Source organism: Miniopterus natalensis, chromosome 3, assembly GCF_054644295.1.
Source record: "Miniopterus natalensis isolate mMinNat1 chromosome 3, mMinNat1.hap1, whole genome shotgun sequence".
NCBI lineage: Eukaryota > Metazoa > Chordata > Mammalia > Chiroptera > Miniopteridae > Miniopterus > Miniopterus natalensis.
The window spans coordinates 69,472,886-69,498,030 of record NC_142083.1 but is presented as its reverse complement, the minus strand read 5'-3'; the positions used below and the strand labels follow the sequence as shown (position 1 = coordinate 69,498,030).

At 44.3% G+C, this 25,145-nt stretch overlaps 1 protein-coding gene across 4 annotated transcripts in view; it reads left to right on the top strand.

Moving 5' to 3' along the window:
• ZNF608 (zinc finger protein 608) overlaps positions 1-23,904 on the top strand; it is a 103,106-nt gene extending 79,202 nt beyond the window's left edge. For 3 of the 4 annotated variants that reach the window (XM_016217767.2, XM_016217766.2, XM_087815528.1), the window contains 7 exons: positions 13,655-13,742; positions 14,257-16,708; positions 18,316-18,733; positions 19,297-19,469; positions 20,826-20,979; positions 23,041-23,122; positions 23,693-23,904. In XM_016217767.2, coding sequence (XP_016073253.2) covers positions 13,655-13,742; positions 14,257-16,708; positions 18,316-18,733; positions 19,297-19,469; positions 20,826-20,979; positions 23,041-23,122; positions 23,693-23,699 — 3,374 coding nt within the window. In that variant the 3' untranslated portion in view covers positions 23,700-23,904. Of the gene's footprint in view, positions 1-13,654; positions 13,743-14,256; positions 16,709-18,315; positions 18,734-19,296; positions 19,470-20,825; positions 20,980-23,040; positions 23,127-23,692 lie in introns of those variants that run through there. The other variant, XM_087815529.1, reaches the window with a different exon arrangement.
• Positions 23,905-25,145: the final 1,241 nt, after the last annotated feature.

The window sequence follows — 25,145 nt, the reverse complement described above, 5'->3', positions numbered from 1 at the left end:
CTTTAGTCATTTTAAGCAAAGGACAACAGAAGGAAATAATAGGTTTCTACCTCATTTCTCCATCAAGCATTTTCCTGCCCCATGGGCTAATCTCCACAGGTATTTGCTGTGAAAAAAATATTTAATGCTCCGTATGCCAACTCCCAAGTGTTAGCATTGTCCAGCCAAACATTCTGTGTTTGCATTGGTATTAGATTGAGCAATTCAGAGACTGGTGAGGACAAATCAGACTTTTGTCCAGAATTTTGTGTGTGTGTGTGTGTGTGTGTGTGTGTGTGTGTGTGTGTGTGTGTGTGTTCCCTCTTGAGAATGTTACAAGGCAGCCTGGAAAGATGTTGAAATGTTGAGTCAGGTCTTCTTTCAATGAAAAGAGGTGTATAAAACACACCCTGATGACGAGCTGCAATTAACAGTGCATTACTTTCTGGAAAAGACTTCAAGCTGGCTGCCCTGCAGGTCAGAGTCAATAAAGACTGAGTTACTAACAATAGCCTTTCTCTCGCTGAAGCCTTGGACTTAACCCTAACTCCATCAGGCTAGAGAAGAAGAGAATAAAGCGAACAATAGGTGTCTTGGAGGTTGACTTGGGCCCAATGCTCAGAGGCTGTAAAAGCTGTCAGAGAGCTTGATTGATTGGCTCTCACGCCCTAGTCCCCAGTGCAGAGCACTAATGTGCCAGCTCCTTCTGAGAGGGCTGATGTGCCACCTGGGGTCAGAACGTATCAGCCTGCAGGGCTAATGTTTCAGATGAGGCCAAAGTGCAGTCAATAATTTATACGGAAATTTGTGCTTAGAGTGGCAAGGAAAGCAAGTTTTGACTTGAATTCCAGTCTGCCCAAAAGAGAAGTCTGGGTCAACTTCAGATCTTCCTGCTAACATCATTGTGGGGTGTGTTAATAACAAGCCAAACTTTTTTTTTTTTAATATATCTTTATTGATTTTATGAAGAGGAAAGGAGAGGGATAGAGAGATAGAAACATCAATGATGAGAGAGTCATTGATTGGCTGCCTTCTGCACTCCCCCGACTGGGGATCGAGCCCACAGCCCGGGCATGTGCCCTGACTGGGAATCGAACCCTGATCACCTGGATCCTGGGTGGACGCTCAACTGCTGAGCCACGTCCGGCCGGGCAGCCAAACTTTAATTGAAGAAGAGAATTAAAGTCATTATGGAGTATTTATTTAGTGCAGTTATCATGGGGAAAAAAATTTCAGGAGTTTCAGAATCGATAGGTGAAATGGGGAAAGGAAAACATCATCGATTTTGAATTTATTAAAAAACAGAAGTAAATTGCCTCTAGAATGTAAGAACCAGATCAGGTTAAATCATAGTGACTTTGGAAACTATTAAGTGTCTACAGGGAGAGTCGGCTTACAGGCTCTGAAATTGAGGTTCATGGTACTGACAACGTGGAGAGAAATGTTAGGTAATATCAAGGACTAGAAGAGATACACGTATCAGAGAGGAATTAGGTTGCACTTAGATGCCTTGAATACTTCTTCAGCAGGTTTGCAGAGAAATGTAACCGAAAGTCTAAGAAGCTTAGGTCGCAGCGTGGGGCTGTCCGTGGGAGTGTGTGTATCAAACATCTCTGTGTCTACATAAACACATGTATTTATACACTCAGCCTACAGAAATAGACAGCAGAGCAGTGACACCCAGCCAGGCTGGTAAATCAATAACCAGCTAAGTTTTGTTCTGCTCCAGCAAAATGAGGACTTGCTCCAGTAAGTGCTAACAAAGGCCCTTTTCCCTCTGCTGTGCTGAGGAGAGCACTATTAGTCACGCTTCATTAGGCTTGTTTACAGAAAAGAGCTGGTCTCTAAGCATGTTATTGAAATACTTGTAACTCTGTTGGGCTTTTTGCTTCCCTGAAAGATAAGAACTTTGGAATGTGGGGTGGGGGAGGGTGGGAAGCCGGCCTCTGACCATTATCAAGAAGACTGGCCTGCTGAGATGGGAGTTGGAGAGATGAGTGCGTTTAACCTCATCTGTGTCCCCAGAGCCTTGCTGCAGGGTCTCATTGCTGCTGTCCAGGTACTGGGGACCTTTCCTATCGTGCTTTGTAATTGAGACAGATGTCAGACGTTCAGGTCAGTTTGCTGGTCCTGAAAAGTTGACTTGAGGGTTTCCTTACCCCAGGCCTCCAGAGAGGAGGCTTCAGTGGTTTGGAACTGTGTTTCTCAGTTGGCTTTATTATTGAGTGGTGGCAGGAGGAAATGCTTGCTTTAAACAATGGGTATGATAGGAAGGATAACTTTATATTGGTCACAATTGGTGTTGGGTATAGAAATAATAAAAGTCCTTCATGTTAGAATTTACAGCTCTTAAGATTCTAAAAGATGTATAGATAGACTCAGACAACAGTGTGGTGGTTACCAGAGGGAGGGGTGGTGGGGCTAGTAGAGGGTAAAGGGGACCAAACAGAAGTTGATGTGACTTTGAGTTGTGGGAACACAATACAATATACACATCATGGATCATAGAAATGTACACTTGAAACCTATGTGATCTTATTAACCAATGTCACCCCAATCTACTTAATTTAAAAAAAATTCTAAAGGATAGATTTGCCACATGCACAGTTAGCCTGGTCACCAGGAATACAGGACAGTTAGAGTAGGTGCCCATATCTGTGTGTGCTTTACCTGGAAGGAATGTGAGTTGTAATTCCAAGTGGAGAATTCTTGGTATTTTGGCACCTCCCTTCATTCCTCAGCTTGTGACCTGGTTTCTGGGGGAGTTTCCAAGGTGAAGAAGCCTAAGTCCATTTGCTGGGTGACTTCCTTGCGCCAGTGCCCATATTAAATGCTTTACATAAGTCACACCTTATTTAATCTTGATACCATCCCTATTTTATAGAGGAGAAAACTGGGGCCCAGAGAGGTTTAGTTCAAGGTGAAGCAGCCACAAAGCCGGCTTTGAGCCAGGTGAGCGTGTCTCCAGAGCCATCTTTTCAGGCACACAGGGGCTCCACTCTTATCCTTTCTTCCTCCCTAGTCCTCAAAGTAAAATTGACTGCATACTGAGCTTGATTAGAGGTAATTCCTTCAGCTTTCCTTATTACGTTCTGAACCAGAGCCGTAATTATGTGGCTTCACTGCCAGAGTGTGTGAACTACCTCCCACGCTGCTGCAGGGCCAGGCCGCCTCCAGGTGAGAACAGGGAGTTTACCAAGGACATAAACCTCACTCACCCCATTGCTTTTTGTTGTAAGGGTACTGACTCTGGTTTCTCTGACATCCACATTCCTTGTTTCCTTTCTTTTTAGATTTGCAAAGATGGTGACTTTTACGTGGCACACAAAATGTACCTCTTTGTGTGCCGTATACACGCAGAGCCTTCCCGTTCTCTCCCTCCCTCCCTCCCTCCCTGCCTGCCTCTCTCTCTCTCTCTCTCTCTCTCTCTCTCTCACACACACACACACACACACACACACACACACACACACACACACACACACACACACACACACACACACAGTCGAGAGAGGCAGTTCCGTGTTTTTCAGCTGCTGTGGTAAATTGCTGTTTTAAATTTCAGCAAGTAGAATAATAGCAGAGTGCTCATCTCCAGTAAATGCTGTTGGCCTTTGTAAAGAATGGCTTGTTCAGAGGTTCTGTGATTTACGGGGACACAGCTGGTGGCCAGCAGAGCTGTAGGAATGCGTGCTCTCCTGGGCCCGGTAGAGCTGGAGATGAAAAGGACCCAGAGCTGGCACAAAAGCAAATAAGCGCTCTGACTTTAAATAAAGCATCATAATTTATACGAAGCCAGGTTCTTCAGTCCCAGGGAGATGCATCAGTAGCAGCTTTTTGTTGTGAGCATAATTGTCAATTGGTTCCCACTGCCCCCTGTTTCTCAAGGACTGGCGATGATGAGAAATGACTGTAAAACACAGTCGTGTATTCTGGAGTTCTGTTACACATGTTTTGTCAAGCAATTCACTAGCATTGAAACCTGAAACTCTGATATCTCCACCTAGACTGATCTACAGTAGGTTTGTGGGGAGACTAGGTGATAGAGGAGCAGGGGGGACTGATACCTCCGCGTTCCCTTTTCTGAGCCTGCCCCCTTGCCCGAAGCATACGAGGTTTTTCATTCTTACATTTTATTTCCTTTGCATCTTTCATTTTCATTCATCTCAATAATTACTTTGCCCTCCTGCCTGCTCCCCCCCTCCCCGCTCCTGCCGCTGGGGAAGCGTTGGGGAGAAACAGATTGCCGCCTGCATGGGGAATTGGGGAGGTGGCAGGTAGCAGTCAAGTGACTTACAAATGTTCAGTATCTTAGACCCTTCTTTCCCCTTTTACCCCCAGAGTACTCTCTTTTAGGAGAAGTGGCATAGGGGAGGAGATACTGCCTTAAGGATAATTATTTTCCCTGGTCTTGCTGTTCTCTTTATCTGTTTTTTCAAGTTGAAAGTAACGGCATTGTGGAGATCCTGCGGTAGAAGTTGTTAGATCCTATAATTAAGTGCAGGAAATGACACGGTCCGAAGATGTGAAAGGCCTGCGTGCTTTCAGTTGCGTATCCTCATGGCATGTGAGTCTGAGAGTGGGAGTGTGTAGAGGCTCTTTCCCTCTCCTTATGGGGGTCCTGGCTGTGTGCTTTGTGCCTGGGCCTCTTGTGCATGGGTGCCTCCTAAAATAACACTCTTAAAGGAACGACATGTTAGGAGCAATAACCATGTCATTATCATGGCTCCGTAGTGGTCCTGGTTGAGTGAATACTTTTCAAATACCTTTCCCCAATTTTTTTTTTTTTTAATCTTCACCCGAAGATATGTTTATTGGTTTTAGGAAGAGAGGAAGGGGGAGAGAGAGATAAGCAGCAATGTGAGAGGGAAACATCAATTAGTTGCCTTCTGTAGACGTCCTGACTGGGGACCAGACCTGCAACTTTTTTGCTGCATGGGATGATGCTCTAACTAACTAAGCCACCTGACTGGGGTCCTTTCCCAAACTTTTGAATACTTTTATTTAAAGGAAGAAAAATAACCTCCTAATGAGCTAATTATGAAAGCCTGTGAGACTGGATTGGGGGAGGTGAGTCAAGTCTGTTGTAGTTGGCATTGAACTCTGGTCTACCCATGAAGAAAGGGAGGAGGGAAATGAGACATCATTCTGCTACTCTGAGGAAATTGTTCCTAAAAAAAGGGAGAGGGGTGGAGGAACCTGTTGGCACTAGAAATCAATCATCTAAACTCATCGTATTTCAGATAAACCAATGTGTGCCTGCAAAGGAGCCGGAGAAAATTCAGGTTTAGAACTCTGCACCGGAAATCAGAGTGGTGCTATTGTCTGTCTCTGCCACCAAGCCTCAAAGAGAGTTTAATCAAAGAGAAGAAATGAAACCTCTTTATACAAATGTATACACATATACATACACTCCATACATATACATGTTCAGTTCACGCATTTAAATTGCTCCGGATATCTGTCTCAGAAGACGTTGTATTTTCTGTTCCATCTCCCCTGTCCCCCTTTTTCTCTCCTGCCTTTTCCCCTCCTTCACCTTTATCTTTGACTTGAGCACATCGCCTCATCCTGCTGTGTGTTGGCTGAGTGTTGATGGACCACAGCTTGGAAAGCATCCCCGTGGAGGCGACAGAGGTGGCTTTGATGCAGCCTGGCTGAGTGTCTCTGACTTGCTGCCCCTGTAGAATCGAGCTCAGGGGCCTTGTCGTCTCTCCTCCGCGCCCCCCAACACAATCACCTTAAATCTGTCCCCCTGCTTATCCTCAAGGGGGGACCCTGGGTAACTTAGAAGAAACTATTAGAGGAACTGCCTAAGCACTGAGGGCTACAGATTGTGGTGTGAATGGTTGCAATATATATATATATATATTTCAAAGCTAGCCTCAGGCCATCAAAGGACATTGCTGCTTTAGGATGTATATATCTGCCTAACTTAAAAGCACATGGTTTTTGCTACAGATTGTGTTTAAAATTACTTTCTAAAGGTCTATGTGATTTTTCCCCCCATTATGCTCTTTGTTCCCCAAGATGTCTATACTGACATCTGTGACATCTCATAACTTATGAAACTTGCTAGAACATATGTACTGATTATGTAAAAGAAGTAAAGCATCTCTTTCTGCAGTAAATTTGGAGCTCTAATGATGTGTTTTGATTTGATTGTTTTGGAAGTTATATCTCAGGCTATCAAAGTTTTTATTAATGTTTAAACTTGTATAATACTTGGTCAGTGAAAATATTGTCACCATCCACATATGTATGGGACAGCGTTTTCGTATTCCCAGAGGTGCCTTACAAAAGCCTGATTTCTGCTCCCTCTTCTTACCCACAAGACTTCTTAACAGGCCATTGTATTTTCTAGAAGTGGGAAAGGATAATGTTACTAGGGAAGCAAGAAAATAAAGGCAGCAAGAGCTTCTTTTAGCTGACCAGTCAACTGGATATTGACCACCTGTCTTCATGGGAAAGAAATAGATGGCAGTGAATAAGCGAGAGTCTAGTTTTCCAAGAAGCTCAATGATTTTCCCAAATCAATACAGCTCATCAGGCCTCAGAACAAAGGCTGCAGGGGAGGTGACAGTGATGGAAGTGGCTCTGTGTTCTTTTGTGCATTAAACCATAAGACCCATGGGGAAACAAGGTTTCTTTAGCCATGTTTTTTTTCTTCTTTTTTTCTTTTAAGGCGTATTCAGTATATTTTGGGGGGGAGGGGATCTTTTCAGATTTTTAAAAAAAGATTTCCATAGATTGTATCTGATGATCAGATTTACTTTTGAAAGAAATAAGCACAGTTAAGTAAGAAAGAATACCATCTTTTGACATGTAGATGAAAACAGCATTTTGCCGTTGCTTTTTGCTCTTTGGTATTGGTCTAGTATATTTATTTGGGTTAAGGTTTTATTTTTTTTCATGTTATTTATGGGTAGGGATTAGATGAACCAAAAAGAAATGTCTCGGTGTCCAGATTAACCTCTGGCAAATAAAGAATCATAACTAACCTCCCACAAACGAACCTTGTTCCTAATGTCCTGAAAAATAACACCAAACCCTAATAGGAATGCTGAACTGTCATCTGAGAGGTTATAATTAACGCAGATAGAGTGGTGCCAACATATTCCAGCCGCCGACGGAGACCATCTATCCAAACCAGCAATTTTTAGCCCTTCAGTCCTTTAATCTTTAAGCTCACTGTGCTTTCATAAAGTAGTACATTAACACCAGAGCAGTGTGTCTCTGGGGTTAATGGCTGGGGTGGCGCACACTAGGGCATAAAGTGTTTCATTACACTTCCCTTTGTTAGGCTGCCCTATCTCCCAAGCTCCACTGCCATACAGTGTTTGTTCAGATAAAGCCCGATGTTCAGGGTGACTAATCGCAGCACTGTGTTCCAGATGGTTTGATTACAGGATGTGGTTAAAGTGACTCTTCAAACATTCAGCCCAGCAGTAGGGCTCTTTAAAAAAATACTGCCTTTTCTGGTCATGTGACAACACTTTTCTTGCCCTAGTGCTCCATATATACTTGGCACAGGTACTAGGAAAGTCCCTGTGCTTTTCGGCTGTCTGGAATTTCATTGGCAACCTTAGTTGTAAATTTAAAATTTCCCCAAATAATTATAAACTCCGTGTTGTCCTTTGAAGAAAGACGGACCTGAAGGTTGGAAACTCTGAAGCCAGAGAAATGAACAAAGGTGCTATACAAGCCCCGGCTTTTTAAAAGGACCGCTATTGGATACAACAGAACCACAAGAACAAACTATTGGAGGGAGTTCAGTACAAAGGAGCGGTGATAAATCATACCTCCTACAATGGTCACATTGTATAAAAATATAGGGTAATACGATATCCAAAATATATGAACTTTATCTTGTACTCATGAAACCAGCATATTGTGGAGTTTTTATTGTCACTAATGAATGTTTCTACTGGAAAATATATATAAAAGGAAAGAAATGTGTAAACTTTAAAAAAGGGGGTCGTGGCATAAATGGGCTCTATTTCGTTGTTATTGGAGTGGGGTTTCTGTTTTCTGCACGAGTGCAACCCAAGTCCATCCAGATGTGGGAGTCTGCATAAGAGTTCCAAAAAACCTGTGTCTGATTCCAGACTCGGCATTCGCAGTGCTTGGCAAAGGACTTCTGTCCCGGGGAAGAGGCACTTGAAAGACTCTGAAACGGTCTTTAAACTGTAATATAAACAGATACGCTGATCCACTGGGAAATCAGCCATTTGCCCAGTTCTTGAAGAAACATCTTCACAAATACCAGAAACAGTAATTCATAAACCATATTTATAACATCTTTGGAACCAAATCTCTCCGCAGAGAATTTCTATCATCTCTAAGGCAGTGGAAGATTACACTTATTGAAAAAGTATGGGAACAGTGAAAAGAAGTGACTAAGGCTCAAACCTAGATTCTCCTCAGTCACCACCTGGTAGTTCCTAAGTGTTAAATGAACTCTCCCTGGGTGCTGGGCACTGTGCTGTAGGTGCAGACACTGCTCTTGTTCCTGGGGGTGTAGTCTAGTTGGCAGAGATGGGCACACTGTGTGTAATGGTGTGCAGTGTTAAAGCGACCATGTATTAGGGTGAGAGACAGTCTCAGTATTGTTTAGACACAGAGTTTATTTGCTGCTCACCTAGTAGACTAAGTCGGTGAGGGTCCTCATTGTCATTCAGGGTCCCAGATGAAGGAGACCCTGCCATCTTCACACGGCCTTCAAGACTGCTGTAGTCTCCATCCCAGTCAGCCAGAGAGGGGAAGAGATTAGAACCTGCATCGGAGATTCTCACGGGCCAGGCCTGGAAGCGACCTGAGCCACGGGGCCATATCTGATGGCGGGGAGGCTGAGAAGTGGCTGGCTGAGGGAAAACTTGGATTCTGGTGAGCGCTCATTGGTGAGGGGACTTGGTGGAGTGAGCGAGGACCCTGGAAGGAGTGGCCATTTTTTGGTGGTGTGCATGGTCTGGAGATGAATCAGAGAGGAGAGAACATTTGACTTTGTCTCTGATCGGTCCTCATTCATTAGGAACCTTAACTTTCCTTGGGGATTTGGACTAGAATGGCTTTAAAGTTTTCTTCGTGGGAATTGAAAGCGACATGAAGAATGGTTGAGGAAATGTGCTCAGGCTGGAGGGGAAACTGTGGACTGGAGGCAAAGAGAATGTAAACATGGTCCCTGTCCTTGCCTGGGTGGGAGGCTGTCAAGCGGGTGATATGTGGCCTGTTTCTCCAGGGTGTCAGAGGGCACAGCAAGGACTGTGGTATTCAGACAGGTTTAGTTCAGAATCAGGAACAACTTTTAAACAAAATGGCTGGAAGATACAAGGGCAGTCCTGGGTGCTATTAGTGATGAAGAAAAGGGGACATGCACATACCAGTATTGGCTTTCTCATCTCATAGCTAGTGCTTCCTTGGGACTTCGGGCCATCACAGTCCTCTCAGCCTTTAGTACCTTGTGACCTTTAGGATTCCACTCTTATTATTAACTTTGCCTTCCATGTTACTAATTCAGATTCCCAAAGTAAGTCCTTGTTTGGTTGCCTCTGCTTCAGGTGACCATCACTGGAACAGTCAGGTAAAGCCAGGGTTGGGATTACTGGTCCAGGAGCCTACTCCCCTAGGATTACTGTCTGAGCAGGGACTGTGGGTAGGACAGGCACCATGAAAGTCACATCCCGGATCTAGTTTACTGTGATGGATTAAGGGGCCTACTCCCTAAGTGTGAGTAATGTGCAAACTATGCTTCCACTTCTGGATCAGAGTATGCCTGTGTCAGTTCTGTTACCAGTTTTCAGACTCTTGAAGAATAGAATTTGTATGGAATTCTAGCCAAAGCATGATTTGATTCCACAGCACCAAATAAGTACCTAGTGTATACCCTGTAGATGCACAATAAATGCTTAATAGGCCTGACCATCTCTCTGGGACCACTTAACTGCTAAGTATTGACAAGAGGAAATAATAGAACAAGTGTGACTGTGGAATCCCTATGAGAGCTCAGGGCTCTTTGACTTGTAGAGGGAAGGGGCTCAGGTTATAGAACACGGACCACATTATTAAGTGCCCTGTAAGTAATATGCTTTATGGGGGTGGCAGCTTAGATTCTGTATCAGTATCTAAGACAAAGCTTCAGTACAAAGATGGAAACCCTGTGTAGTGAGCATACTCAAACCATCCATTGCTCTTTTTAGCTATAGCCTTACTTCATTAGTAATAACTGTCAGATTTTTTCAAATATAAAATGTTACAGGGTAGGCATTCTTAGAATTTTGAGAAAGACCATTCCCAGTCTGTGGGTGGCGGGATACTTGAGAATATAAAGATGAAAAGGACTTGTAGAGATTGCCCCCCAGCACCTAGCTCATAGGCTGGACATTTGAAAGAATAAATGTGGGTTACATAAAAATTAAGCCAGAAACATAACCGTGCCCAGATTTATAAAATTCAGACTTGTACTTTTAAAGGACTAATTTTCATTTGGGGCATTTATGCCTTTAAAAAACGTAGAGTCAGCTTTATATGACCATGGGTTACACAGTGTTCAAGATGTCGAGACTTCAGCAAAATGGTAAACCATGTACATCTTTTAGAGCTGAAACACCACCTCTGTGCTTGGCCTCTCACAATAGGATGTTGTCTAAACAGAGACTTCCTTTCAGAGAAACAGTCCACTTTGTAGGTTATGAAGAAGCGTTCCTTAAGCCTTCATTCTAAACCAGAGCAGCAGATTTGGTGGTGTAAACATGTGCGTGTGTCTAGTCCCACGTGAATTCCAGGCAGATAAAAAGACTCTGTGGCATTGTGAAGTGGCTTGTGCATGCAAAGAAAAATAGACACAAGCACTCGGATTTAATTAGCATTGCGTGATGGAGACTGTTCAAAATCTCCCCGGGAGTAGAGCATTTATTTTGAGCTTTTTAAATAAGGAGAGCTTTTAGAAAAATAAAGCTGACCTATTGAGGCCCTTTGAAGTTGAAAAAAGACTGTAGGGACTTTTCCTCCCACCAAGTGCTAATAATAATATTACTTGTACTTAGATAAGAGGTCTGCTTGTGTGGCTTCTAGAAATAGTATCAGGCGATGTCAATAGTTTTCCAGTGTGGAAGTTGCAACTGGAGTTGTGACAGCTTTAAACGTAGGCCCGGATAACCGAGGTTTGCTTGTTTGGGGTCCCTGCCTTCTTGCCGGCCCCCCATTTTCCTTTGTCTTTTTTGAAGAGCAGGGATTTGGTTCTGCGGGTTCGGAGCCGGCTACCGGGCTGCGCGGAGCCGGGCAGCGTGGGCAGCGTGGGTCGTGGCGGCCAACCAGCACGGCCCCCAGGTCTGGCGGTCATCACGCCGGCCCGCCCCGTGCTCACCTGGCAGGCTGCGCGGACGGCCCTCTGGTCCGGGGACTAGGCGTGGCGCGCAGACCCAGCCCCGGGCCCGCCCGGCCGCAGCTCCTCCCGCACGACCCTGCCCACCAGCCAGCCGGCCCCGCCCGCGGCCTCCCCCGCGCCAGCTGCTTATCCGCGGCCCCTGCCTCGCTGCTCCCCGCGGCCCTCGGCCCAGCCAATCAGACGCGAGCGTTCCCAGCAGGCGCCGGCCAATCCGCAGCCAGCGTTTGCTGGAACCGCGAAACCCTTAGGGGAAAAGCAATAACAAAAGCCTTTCACTGCAGACAAATGTTAAGTGTCTGTGCAGACTTTTCCTGTTTTTAATTTTATTACTGCGAGAATGGAGGGTTTGTTGTTTCTTTCATGTTTCCTTTCAAGCAATTTTAATTATACATTTGTGCTACATCAGGGACTCTGAAACCCAGTGATTCAGCCTATTGCATCTAAAGCTGAAATGCAGTAACCTTCTGGCAATACAGATATATTCCTGCACTGTAAATATAGCTGACATGCTAAAGAATTTTAAGCAGCTGCAAAGGTCTTTGACACCACACACAGTGCCCCAGAGAACACATGATGAGAAAACCAGCTCAGTCTTCCCCTTGGCCTCCTCTCCTACCCCCTCCCTCTTCCTGAAGGGATGTGCTCATAAAGAATGCTTTCCTCCAATTGTAGTCTTGTGCAAATTTTGACTAAATGCCTAATTACTATTGATTCTCATCCCAATGTGAATTTTTATATTCAGTGTTTTTTTGTTTTTTTTAATTTCCTGAGGGAATTAGAATGGAGTCAACTGTGATCTGAGAAAATGCTTGCTTTACCTCATGCTAGCTTTTCCCTCCCCTGCTAGACTATTGCTACAGTGAGTAAATTCAGCTGTCACCTAAGTAATCGCAACATAGACCATATGGGAAACAATTTTTAAATCTCTTTTTGAGACTTCTGAAAGAAATCCTTCCTTCCCCACTGCTTGAGTCCCAACCATTCAAAGATTTTACCTGCTGTTAAAATGCTCCCAAAGAAATGAGTCTTACCTTGTGAGGTGTCCCTTACCATAAAGGAGTTCAATATAGGTTTTCTGTAAAATTTAAAATAGCAGCAAGCAAGTGAGCAAACCAGTTAGAAATAGCCTTTGAATAATGCCCCTTGGTGTTTCCAAGAAAGAGTGGGGGGCGGGGGGTAGGTACAGAAAAGAAAACAAAGGCTCACTTAAATATTTTATTTCTTTACCCTAAATTTTATGTATGTCTCAAAATCTAGGTCCTTGTAATATATGCTTTAAAGGAGTGATTAAAAAAAATATGGCTCCTGTCGTCTAGTGAAATAAAGAGGATGTTATATTTTGTTTCCCTGTGACATTTGGTGTACTAAGTGCACTTAAGTTTCGTAATTCACAGATGCAGTGCTAAATTAAATTGTCTGTCTGCAAAGCAGTTGGGAAAAGCAGAATGGCTTGCAGGAAACGAGTGTGCTGGTTTGAGGGTTTTTTTTCTAATCTTCTGTGGCAAATGCTTACTAAAGTTGATTCTAAAGATAACCCCAAGAGCAAACCTATTGTGCACATTTATTTTCTTAAGAGGGCTATTTTAGGAGTCTTTAATATGAAGCAAGACCAAACAGTGAAACAGATACTGTACCAAGGCTGATTCTTGTCTCACAAAGCCAGAGAGGGAAGGATTAGGAACTAGAAATCATAGCTGATTGTCTGTTTTCTGGACTCCAAGCCCCCACTTCCCTGCTCTATACATGTATTTGTGCACCCACATAATTATTTTCTAAGTAAAAAAATTGCCATTATTTTATGTTGTTGAATTAGAAACAAAGCCGATTCCTTTCAGTCACCTTCTGGTTTAAGCACTGGTAACTGGCATTTAGTTTTTGTTGGCTGCTTGCCAAACGAAAGCAATTATGTGTAATAATAGAAAAATTAAGAGGTGAGTGTTGCTGTTTTACAGCAGGACATGGCAAAAACCATTTCCTTCTGTCAGCAGTATCTTGATTACACTCTCACACAGCCTTACCCTTTTGTACTGCGTGCGCATGAGTACACACACACACACACACACACACACACACACACACACACGATTTCCTGTGGGTTTTCACTTGAGGTCACTGAAACCAGAAAGAGGAAGAATGCAAACCACAGCTTTTGAAAGCAAATGAGAATACAACTTTGCTGGTAAAGTAGTAGTAGTAATAATAATAATAGTAGTAGTAATAATAATAATAAATGAACTGTAAATGGAGTAATCTGTTCTAACCACGGCTCTCTTTCATTCCCCACTCCTGCAGGTGTCCTAGTGGTCAATGTCACGTGGAGGAACAAAACTTACGTAGGGACCCTACTGGACTGCACCAAGCACGACTGGGCCCCTCCCAGGTATGCGCAGGGCCTTTAGCTCAGGCTCTGTTCTCTGTCCCCCTTCTCTGCTTCCCCCATCCTCGTCTTTGCAGGGAAACTATATAGAGAGATGAATAATGCATAAAAGTCTGTCTGTAATTGAAACCAAGCATAAGGGAAATGAGCAATTCGGGGATGAACACAGTAAAATGCAGATGCTGGATTTCTTTTCTGCCGGGAGATCGCTACTCCCTGCCCCTTCTCTCTCTTCTTTGTTTTCTTCTTTTCTCAAAATGGGAATTTGAACTGGATGTGAAGCTGGCTACCTGAGCTGTTTTGCTCTGGTTTTCTGAGGAAGAATATACGCCCTTGGTAGCCTGCGCTTTTGCAGGTGTTGAAATTGTCAGTGGAAGAATTGGGTGTCTTTCCCTTATCTGGGCCCAGCCCTCAAGCTGCCGGGGTGTTGAGTCTCTTTGCTGCATTGTGTGCCTTGTGATCTCACCTGGCTCTTTGAGGGTTGCTCATTTTGACTGTCTGTTACTTGCTTCCCTAGGTTCTGTGAGTCACCGACAAGCGACCTGGAGATGAGAGGGGGCCGGGGCCGAGGGAAGAGAGCAAGGTCTGCTGCAGCTGCCCCAGGCTCGGAGGCCAGCTTCACAGAGTCCAGAGGGCTGCAGAACAAGAACAGAGGGGGGGCCAATGGGAAAGGGAGGCGGGGCAGCCTCAATGCCAGCGGGCGAAGGACACCCCCAAATTGTGCCGCTGAGGACATAAAAGCCAGCCCCTCCTCCACCAACAAAAGGAAAAACAAGCCTCCAATGGAGCTAGACCTGAACTCCAGCTCTGAGGACAACAAGCCTGGGAAGCGTGTCCGCACAAATTCTAGAAGCACTCCCACCACCCCCCAAGGGAAACCAGAGACTACTTTTTTGGACCAAGGCTGCTCTTCTCCAGTGTTAATCGATTGTCCCCATCCAAACTGCAACAAAAAGTACAAGCACATTAATGGCCTGAGGTACCACCAGGCTCATGCACATTTGGACCCTGAAAACAAGCTGGAGTTTGAACCTGACAGTGAGGACAAGATCTCGGACTGCGAGGAGGCCATGAGTAATGTGGCACTCGAGTGCGGTGAGCCAAGCACAAGCATATCAGCTTATGACCCGGTGAAGGCTCCGGGATCCCCCGGCTCGGGGAACCCCCCTGGTACCCCCAAGGGAAAGAGGGAGCTGATGAGCAATGGCCCAGGGTCTGTTATTGGATCTAAAGCTGGAAAGAATTCTGGCAAAAAGAAGGGTCTTAATAATGAACTGAACAACCTCCCGGTCATCTCCAACATGACGGCCACATTAGACAGTTGCTCAGCAGACGGCAGTTTGGCTGCCGAAATGCCCAAACTGGAAGCAGAAGGGTTAATTGACAAGAAAAGTTTGGGAGATAAAGAAAAGGGCAAAAAAGCGAACAATTGCAAAATGGACAAAAACCTCTCCAAACTGAAAACTGCGCGGCCCATTGCCCCGGCCCCGGCGCCCACGCCCCCGCAGCTCATCGCCATCCCCACGGCAGCCTTCACGAGCACCACCACGGGGACGATCCCCGGGCTGCCCTCCCTCACCACCACTGTCGTTCAGGCCACACCAAAGAGTCCTCCGTTAAAACCCATTCAACCAAAGCCCACAATCATGGGGGAGCCCATCACCGTGAACCCAGCTCTGGTGTCGCTCAAAGACAAAAAGAAAAAGGAGAAGCGAAAGCTCAAGGACAAAGAAGGGAAAGAGACAGGGAGCCCGAAAATGGATGCAAAGCTGAGCAAGCTGGAGGACGCCAAGGGCGCTGGGAAAGATTTATCCGGGCATTTTTTAAAGGACCATCTCAACAAGAGTGAAGGGCTGGCCAACGGACTGTCGGAGTCTCAAGAGAGCCGAATGGCCAGCATCAAGGCCGAGGCTGATAAGGTTTATACGTTCACAGACAACGCCCCCAGCCCCTCCATAGGGAGCGCCTCGAGGATGGACTGTACCGCGCTGGTGAACGGGCAGGCGCCCATGGCCCCCCTGCACGTGCTGACCCAGAACGGGGCGGACGGCTCCGCGGCCAAGACCAGCAGCCCCGCCTATTCGGACATATCCGATGCTGCGGACGATGGGGGCTCTGACAGCAGGTCGGAGGGCATGCGGTCCAAGGCCAGCTCCCCGTCGGATATCATTTCTAGTAAGGACGGTGTTGTGAAGGGGCATTCTTCAGCGGCAGCACAGTCATCTCAAATGAAAGAGTCCCATTCTCCCTACTACCATGGCTACGACCCTTACTACTCTCCAAGTTACATGCACCCTGGGCAGGTCGGCGCCCCGGCCGCTGGGAACGGAGGGGGCTCGCAGGGCATGAAGATCAAGAAGGAGTCTGAAGAAGATGCGGACAAGAAGGACAAGGCAGAGCAGCCGGATGCCAAGAGAGTGGACCATCCTTCGGCATCCCTGCAGCCTCAGCACCAGTCGGTGATCACACAGAGACACCCTGCCCTGGCGCAGTCGCTCTATTACGGCCAGTATGCCTACGGGCTCTACATGGACCAGAAGTCCCTGATGGCCACCAGCCCCGCCTACAGGCAGCAGTATGAGAAGTACTATGAGGACCAGAGGCTGGCCGAGCAGAAAATGGCCCAGACCGTGCGGGGAGACTGTGAGAGGAAAAATGAGCTCCCCTTGAAGGAGCTGGGCAAGGAGGACAGTAAACAGAAAGGCATGCCGTCAGCCACAATCTCAAAAGCTCCCTCTACTCCGGAGCCTAGCAAAACCCATTCTAAACTAGGGCCGTCAGTGCCTAATAAAACTGAGGAGACAGGTAAATCGCAGCTTCTCTCCAATCACCAGCAGCAGCTTCAGGCCGACAGCTTCAAAGCTAAGCAGATGGAAAACCACCAGCTTATTAAGGAGGCTGTAGAAATGAAATCTGTCATGGACTCTATGAAGCAGACAGGTGTAGACCCAACCTCGAGATTTAAACAAGTAAGATTGTGGAGCATGGCCCCCACAGGGAGAGAGCAGTCTGAGACTTGCACATGCGGGGCTTGGCGGTTAGGGCTTCTGGCAGGAAGTAAACCAGGGGCTCATTAGGGTTGGTTCCTCTTTTGAAAAATATTCTAAAAGCCTGTCTCAGGAGTTACTGTGTACCTCTGAAGTGTACATCACTCACAGTTTCCTAAAAAAGAACTGTGAACGTGTGCTTTTCGTGTTCCATGGTGTCGTTGACTGACTGAGTCTGACGTGGCCCCTTCATTACGCACTGAGTCCAAAGTGAGGGAATTCTGCCACACGGCCACCGAGTTCCCTTCCGACTGGACGCTGAGATTCTGAGTCTGATCTCTAAAATACTTGTTACTCTGCGTATTCTACATTTCTATTGGCATCTTTTAGGAATGTTGAAACTGGTTCCTGAATTCGCATTTCCCACTCAACTTTTTAGCGAAACTTGGGACCCAGATGTGTTTCACGTGGTGTCTGGGGTGCCTGGATTTCTGTTTTACACCTGTGTTAAGTGCCCCAGCTTGGAGCTCAGTGCTGATCGCCTCTGAGGAGAGAGGAGGTCCGGGTAGATGTGCCTCGGGCAGTCATCCCAGAACCCCGCCAGCCTGAGGTTACATGTGCAGACACATGGAAATGGGTCCCCGTGAAACCACACATGTGCTAGCACTTTCTGCCACGGTTCAGACATCCTGACTCACTGCAGTCTATGAGTATTCATTCTGGAATTTCCCAGCCCCCCCCCCCCCCATGCTAAATGTCCTTGGTGAAACAGAGCAAAAAAATCCTTTCTTCATGTTCATTTCTGCCCAAAAAGTCGGACTTTAGGCCCAATTTTGAATGTTCACTTAGGACCTAAATACCCAGTGGGTTTATTTCATGGATGGGATGGGGGTCACAAAGGCCATTTAGGACCCTAACCCCCAACTCTAGAGGCTTGACTCATGCTATGGCTGTACAGGGCTCTGTTAGAACCATACAATTTGGAGAAGGGAGGTTATAGATGGCTTTGTTTTCTAGTAGAAAAGCCATAATGTGTACTATTAATTTGAAATTTTGTTATGATTAAGATATTAGCACATAATGACACATGAGAAAATGTATTAGGAAACCAAGAGTTTTTTCCCCCCCTAACTGATATTGCTATAGTAATTACTTAAATTTACTATTACTAGCTTGAGTTGGAGTTTTAAAAATTATTTTTACCTACGTGAGGTATTAAAAGGAAAATGAGTGTTAGATTAAGTACGTCTAAGGATGTTGTTTTAATGTAGAGAAACGACATTAAGGCCCCAGGCCTGAACTCCAGCATACCTAAGCTGGAGGCCTGTCCCCACACATGGGCGGCAGTGTGACGCTGCTGTTACCGGGAACTTTAAAAGCTTTAGTTTTGTCTTTTGCAAAAGTGGTCAGTACCAGTGCCTACCCCAGACATTAGTACTCTGTGTAGGAGGTAGAGCTCTGTGCAGTGCTAGCACATGAATAAATGTTAACTTAGTAGTAGAAGTAATAGTAATAGTGCTGTCATGATGATTAATGGTTTCTTTTTAAAAAATCAAAATTTTAAAGCCAATCTTTTTCTGAAAAATCAGGATCCAGATTCAAGGACGTGGCATCATTATGTATACCAGCCCAAATACCTGGATCAGCAAAAGTCAGAAGACCTTGATAGGGAAAAGAAATTAAGAGAGGACAGTCCCAGGAAGACTCCCAATAAAGAGAGTGGCATGCCCAGCCTTCCCGTATCATTAACCAGCATTAAAGAGGAGCCCAAAGAGGCGAAGCGTCCTGACTCTCAGTCCATGGAGGAAAGCAAACTGAAAAATGATGATCGAAAGACTCCCGTGAACTGGAAGGACTCTCGGGGAACAAGAGTGGCTGTGTCGTCGCCCATGAGTCAGCATCAGTCCTACATACAGTACTTGCATGCTTATCCTTACCCACAGATGTATGACCCCAGCCACCCTGCATACCGGGCTGTTTCTCCCGTCCTAATGCACAGCTACCCTGGTACGTGTTGTGGGTTCTAACTATATTGGAGGGAAGAGGCTGTGTTCGAATCTTAGCTATTAAAAACTCAGGATAAATTAGACGCAAGAGTGACATTCGTTATGCTTGTTTTTATGCTGCTTAAAATCCCAAAGATGAAACTGATTTAATATAAGAGTTCTTTAAGATAAAATGTCAAGGGTCCTCAGCTGTTGTTTCCAGAGTCTCTGATAGGCTGCTATAGCTGTTAGACTGACAGATACTTTATTGCCTGTGAAAATATTCTAAGCACTTACTGTCATAATCATTATAGTTACTATTCCTTTCACTTAAGCGGACACATAAATGTATGAAATGGCTGTAAGCTCAATTCTGTTTATAACCTCCGTTCATCAGGATGAATTAACTGGGAGAAGAAAATTGGAGAACCTAGATACAATTTAACAGTGATGTAGCCCATTCTTAACGTAATCCCCTATTTTAAGATCTATGACTCTTATCCCAAATTCATGTAATCCAAATGATTTTTTTTTTTTTTAAGATGTAGCTTATAACTTGATGTGGCATTTGTTGTTTATCTGCAGGGGCCTATCTGTCTCCAGGATTTCATTATCCTGTTTATGGGAAGATGTCAGGGAGAGAAGAGGCCGAGAAAGTCAATACCAGCCCTAGCATCAACACGAAAGCAACCACTGAATCTAAAGCACTGGATTTGCTCCAGCAGCACGCCAGCCAGTACCGCAGCAAGTCTCCCGCTGTAAGCCTCCTTTTGTTCTTCTCTAAAAGCACTGGGCTTCGGGGGAGGAGAGGGGACATGCTAGAGAACAGTCTTGAAATATAAATGGCTTTGGGACCCAGCTGTGATTCCTGGATGCTGTTTATCCAAGTGGGTAAAGAGTGGAATGTTCAAAAGTACGATGGTTTCTCATGTGAGGAGAAAAATTGTTGAAGTGTGTATGGTGGTCACAAGCTTTTCTATTGCAAAATCTAGACTTGCCTTCCTGGGAGGATGCTTGTTAGGTGGACATTTAAATTGATAGGAACCAACTTTTGGTTCACAATATTTGTGATGCAAGATATTTTGATGCACTTGAATGCCAGAGTGAGTCACTTGGCTCAGGAGTGGTGGCTGCATCTGCTCTTTTTTGGCCTCCACTCATGGTTATGTCCCTATAACTCCGCTGAAGTAAAGCAGATGTGTGTCTTTGTGAAAGATGGCTCTGCCGGCACCGGTACCATTGCCCATCCCCCACCCCTCACCTGCCCAAAAAAGACTGGTGTGAAGAGAGCCGAAAGAAAGGGTGTGGTTAGTCTTGGCAAGAAAGAGAAGTTTGCAATATAGTAAAATATAGGGTCTGTGATGTGAATGAGTCCACCAGAGACTCTATAAAGAAACTAGAAAAGATGATTTATGAATCTTTTTCTGTGAGTACTCCTAGTGCACAGATTTTTTTCAGGTGAGAAAAAGAATTTTAGTGAAAGGGTGGTTAAGCTCTGGTAGGTAGAAATGTATCAAAAATACATGATCCTTAACCAAACTGATCTGGGAGAAGAGAGCTCTTTTGAGTGTTCAGAAATGGGGAGATTCTGGGATGCTTTTGGAGGCTTAGAGTAATAATTTTCCATACCTGATACTGGCATATAATATTAGGGTACGTGTTTCCAAGGGAACAAAACAGACAAAGATATTTAAGATTTCGAGACAGGCTCTCCCCGCAAAATATGAATGAAGTAAACGGGTAATCAGAAAACTTGACCTTGAAGAAATTTCTACAGCTACTTCTTTTCCTTGATGCATATTTAAAAGTTGTTTTTGGGAAGAAGTTGGGTAGTTTCTGAACCTACAATTATGAGTGAAAGAGAGAGAAGTCCTCTTCAGTCATTTGAGGAAAATATTGGTGCTCCTTTTGGGTGGACCAATTCTTTAGTGTTGACTTCATTCCAGTGGAAACTGAAGCATTTTTTAAATTCATCTTCAACTAATAAGTAATTTCAAGTATCTGTGTATGCATTTACTGTTTAATCGTTAGCACATAGTGCAGAAGGGACGGGGTGGGACTCCCGCCGCTTCTTTTCAGAGGCTCAGTGGGGTGACCTCTCTTTTCTGTTGCAGCCGGTGGAGAAGGCTGCAGCTGAGCGGGAACGGGAGGCGGAAAGGGAGAGGGACCGCCACTCCCCCTTCAGCCAGCGGCACCTGCACACGCATCACCACACCCACGTGGGCATGGGCTACCCACTCATCCCTGGCCAGTACGACCCTTTTCAAGGTCAGCAGCTCTCTTGTGATTGTGCCTTTCTTCATTCTGCTCTGGAGAACAGTTGCCCAGACTGCCTTTCACCTCTTAAAGCTGTTGAGCGTTGAGTTAACGTAGGCTCTGGGAGAGTTTGTAACGTGTACCTCCTAGTATTTCCTCGCAGCAAAACCAAGGCTATTCCACACCTTTGTGTTCTGTTGAGACACAGGATGGCTACCACTTAATAATTGTCCCTTGTTGATGTTATCTGCAGCTTACTGTTATCTCCCAGCCTGAGGGTGGCGGCCGGTGTCTGGGCTCTGACTGTAACAATCAGAAGATCAGATAGCTACTTGAGGGAAATTGTGGGAAAAGGGAGGCATGGTGGGAGGCTTTGGTGAAATTACCTGTCGTGATTTCTGCGGGCCTTTTAAGTTGCTCTTTTCCCACGGAAGTCACAGAAGTAACATGGTCAGGCTTACCGCTTTTTATAACCTCATTCAGGTGCTCTTCACAGCCCTTCACTGCTGTGACTCTTTCACTAAAGACGGAGAAACGTCTCTTAAAAAGCCATAGAATTGACATGAGGGAGCCGTGAATTCATGGTGTTTTAGCTGAGCATGTGCCGGCTCTACCAACAGATCACCTGCTAGGATCTTGCTGTCTTAGCTCAGGCTGCCACAACAAATACCAGTCTCTATGGCTTTAAACAGCAAGAATCTATCTTCTCATAGTTCTGGAGGCTGGGAGTCTGAGACCAGGGCGCCAACATGGTTGGTTTCTGGGGGGAGCTCTTCCCGGCTTGTAGGCGGCCCCCACTGTGCTGTGTGCCCGTCTGACCTCTTCTCTGCGTCTGGGGTAAGAGTGGCGGGGGGAGTAGAAGGAGAGAGAGAGTAACTCTGATGTCTCTTCTTATAAGGACACAAATCCTGTTGGATCAAGGCCCCACCCTTATGACCTCATTTAATCTTGGTTACTTCCTTATAGGTACTATCTCCAAACACAGTCACATTATGGGTTATGACTTCCAACCAGGAATATTGGAAGGACACAGTTCCATCCATAGTGCTTGCCAAGTTGCCTCTTACTCTGTTGTGTGAATATAAGATGCTGTGTTTACAGGTGCTTCCAAAAGTGGGAAGAGCTATACCGATGTGAAAGGGTCATTTTTATTTATTCAACTCATGTTACTTGGTGTCAACTAGGGTGTTAAGAGAGAACATAGCCTGGCCAGGCATGGTCCAGTGGTTGAGCAACGACCTAGGATCCAGGAGATCACTGTTCAATTCCCGGTCAGGGCACATTCCTGGGTTGTGGGCTTGATCCAGAGTCGGGGGTGTGCAGGAGGCAGCTGATCGATGACTCTCATCATTGATGTTTCTATCTCTCCTTCTCTCTTCTCATCTCTGAAATCAATAAAGATATATATTTTTTTTTTAAAAAAAGAGAGAGAACATAAAGGACAGAGGAAAGAGTGATCTTCCCTATGTTTGTTTCCCCCATTCTTTCCAGAATTGTTTTCTATGGAATTAAGAAGAATTTTCTGGTGGCAACTTCATGACATTTGCAGCTATTATATTCTCTGTTATCTTTCTCTTGCATGGTAAAAGTTAAGACTGTTTCTGAGTTTGATTCACTGATTCCATGTACCTTATGGGATGCATTGTGCTCGATCACTGGGGAAAATGTTAAAGTGATAAGTTATTACGAAAGTATTATATTCTAAGCAAATAGCATGTCATTTCTGTAATTCACTGTGACTTTTGATTCCTGTTGTTACCTGGTGCCCATTATTTCTCCTGAGTTTTCTATTCAGGAATTCGTGCAAACCATTTAGCACCATGCAGAGCCAGACAGATGGAATGCTATATTCTCTTTGAATAGCTATTAAGAAAACCACAGAGTATTCGATAAAGGGATAGATATTGGTTTGACCAAGTGGTTTGTACTCTGTCCTAGCTGCATAAAATATTTCGTGTGCGTGCTCAGGGAAAGACATATCACTGCTGTTGGGTCTGCAGCCCTTCACCGCTGGGCCTGTGCTACTTTTATCTTTCCGAGTGTCTCAGAAACCCTGCATTTTTCCCCCATTAGGCTTGACCTCTGCTGCCCTCGTTGCCTCTCAGCAGGTGGCTGCCCAGGCATCTGCAACAGGAATGTTTCCTGCACAAAGAAGGTAAATATTCTTTACGTTTTGAATCAGTTTTTTAGATAGCGAGATCTCAGTGGGTGGGAGGAAGCAGATATAGATCTTTTATACCAAAAACTTAGGTCCTCAGGGTTTTATATTATAATGAATGTGCTTTTATGCCACTATGCTTTATATACAACATCTATTCCGTAAACCTCATTTCTATAGCTGTAATGTAGATTCGTATTTAACTGATCAGTTTTTTAAACAGCTGGAAAGTTTCTTAGGTTATCCTCATAGCTCTGTTAAAATAATTCACCATGACTCCCTTTGTGCTATTATGTTTAAAAATAAAATTGCAAATGGAGAAATTTATTTTCATAATGCTAAAGGTAATGTTAGTTCTTTATTTTTAATTATCCCTCAAGTGTTTTAAAAAGGAAAATAATAGATTTTCACAATGTATATCATTACCCTTGTGTTCACTCACTTTCTATGGAATTGAATTCCATGAATTGAATAGAACTAAAATGAGCCTATCAGTCTTACTCTTTTTATGTTTTCAGTGTCAAATGTGGCTAGAACCCTATGCTAAGGTTGTCTTTTCTTTTGCAGAGAATAACAAGATTGGAAATGTACGTTGTCATGTGACTGGATCACATGGGGAAGCGCTTTATACAGACATCAGTTCCATGGTGTTAATTTGAAATGCCTTAATGGCAGGCAAAAACCAGTCATTTCATTTTTGTAAATTACAGATTTTATCACAGAGTAACAAATGTTGCTGTAATTAAACTTCTGTTTTATATATATATACGTATACATATATGTATATATACATATATATATATTCTTTACTTTTTGTATCAGTAACCAGGCTCGCACACACAGGGTCTGCTGCCAAGTCGCAAACCACTCAGTAAAGGAAATAAAAAATGTATTTGTCATGTTGAAAAGTGTTAGCCACAAAAGGCTGCTTACTTTCTTTTCCTTTTCCTTTAAATTGTAAATAACTAATGTTATGTATCGGTGTGCCTGAACCTTGCATATCCTTCATATATTTCCCATAAGCCCCCCAGAAAGGCTAACTGTGATGATGACACTTGGTACAATTTAGACGTCTCTTTGGTGGCTCCTGTTAAAGACGCATCAGTGTAAAATGTTCCTGTAGTCACTGTTTGTACTTGTGTATTGTGGAAAAAATACTTTTGGAAGGCATGGGGTTGCCAGTACCACAAAAACTGTGTTGTACATAATGTAAAGATTAAAATGGGGAAATAATGAGCATCTGTGAATAATGAGGTCCTTTTTGATAATCTTGAATGGCAAATAACCCAGTAGCCTGCGTACCAGAGACATCTGTGATTGTTCTATTACTTGAATAGTCCTGCAGTCCTTTTTTTTTTTTTTTTTTTTAATGTTTACAATTATCCAGTTTTAGAAGAGAGAGACTTTAACGCCATTGCCTGGTTACTTGTTTTATGCTGTAATCTAGTTTATTTTATGTAAAATGTATATTGAATGCTTTCCTTTTTTATACCTGCCTTAAATAATTTGGCAATCAGAATTAAAAAGTTTTTTTTTATAATGGCTTCTTGTCTGTGTCATGTTATTGCCCATTAGCAGATGGTGCTTCTGATTTTCAAAGAAAGATTTCCTAATGTTATGAATGTTAGATGCATAAGATACGGTATACAGCTATTAATTTTTCCTATATGACACACATGTATAACAGGCAAATAGTATATTTCATTTAGTGGATATATGCATACTTGCAGGGTGTTTACTTCCAACATGGGGAATAATATTACTGCAAATAGAAAGATACAGGTTTCTTTAATATGGAATGATATCCCAAAGGTATAAGTCATGTGACATATGGATAGTAGGTAAAATGTGTAAAAAGTCAGTCATTAAATTGTTTTACTAGATTTTTTATGCCAGATGTACAGAATTAGCTGCTTCCTCACTTGCTTTCTCCCTCCCTCCCCCCTTCCAATAAAATGTTGTTGAGCACCTACTTCATCTCAGGCCTTGCAAGGTGCTGAGCAAAGCAGATGAAAATTCC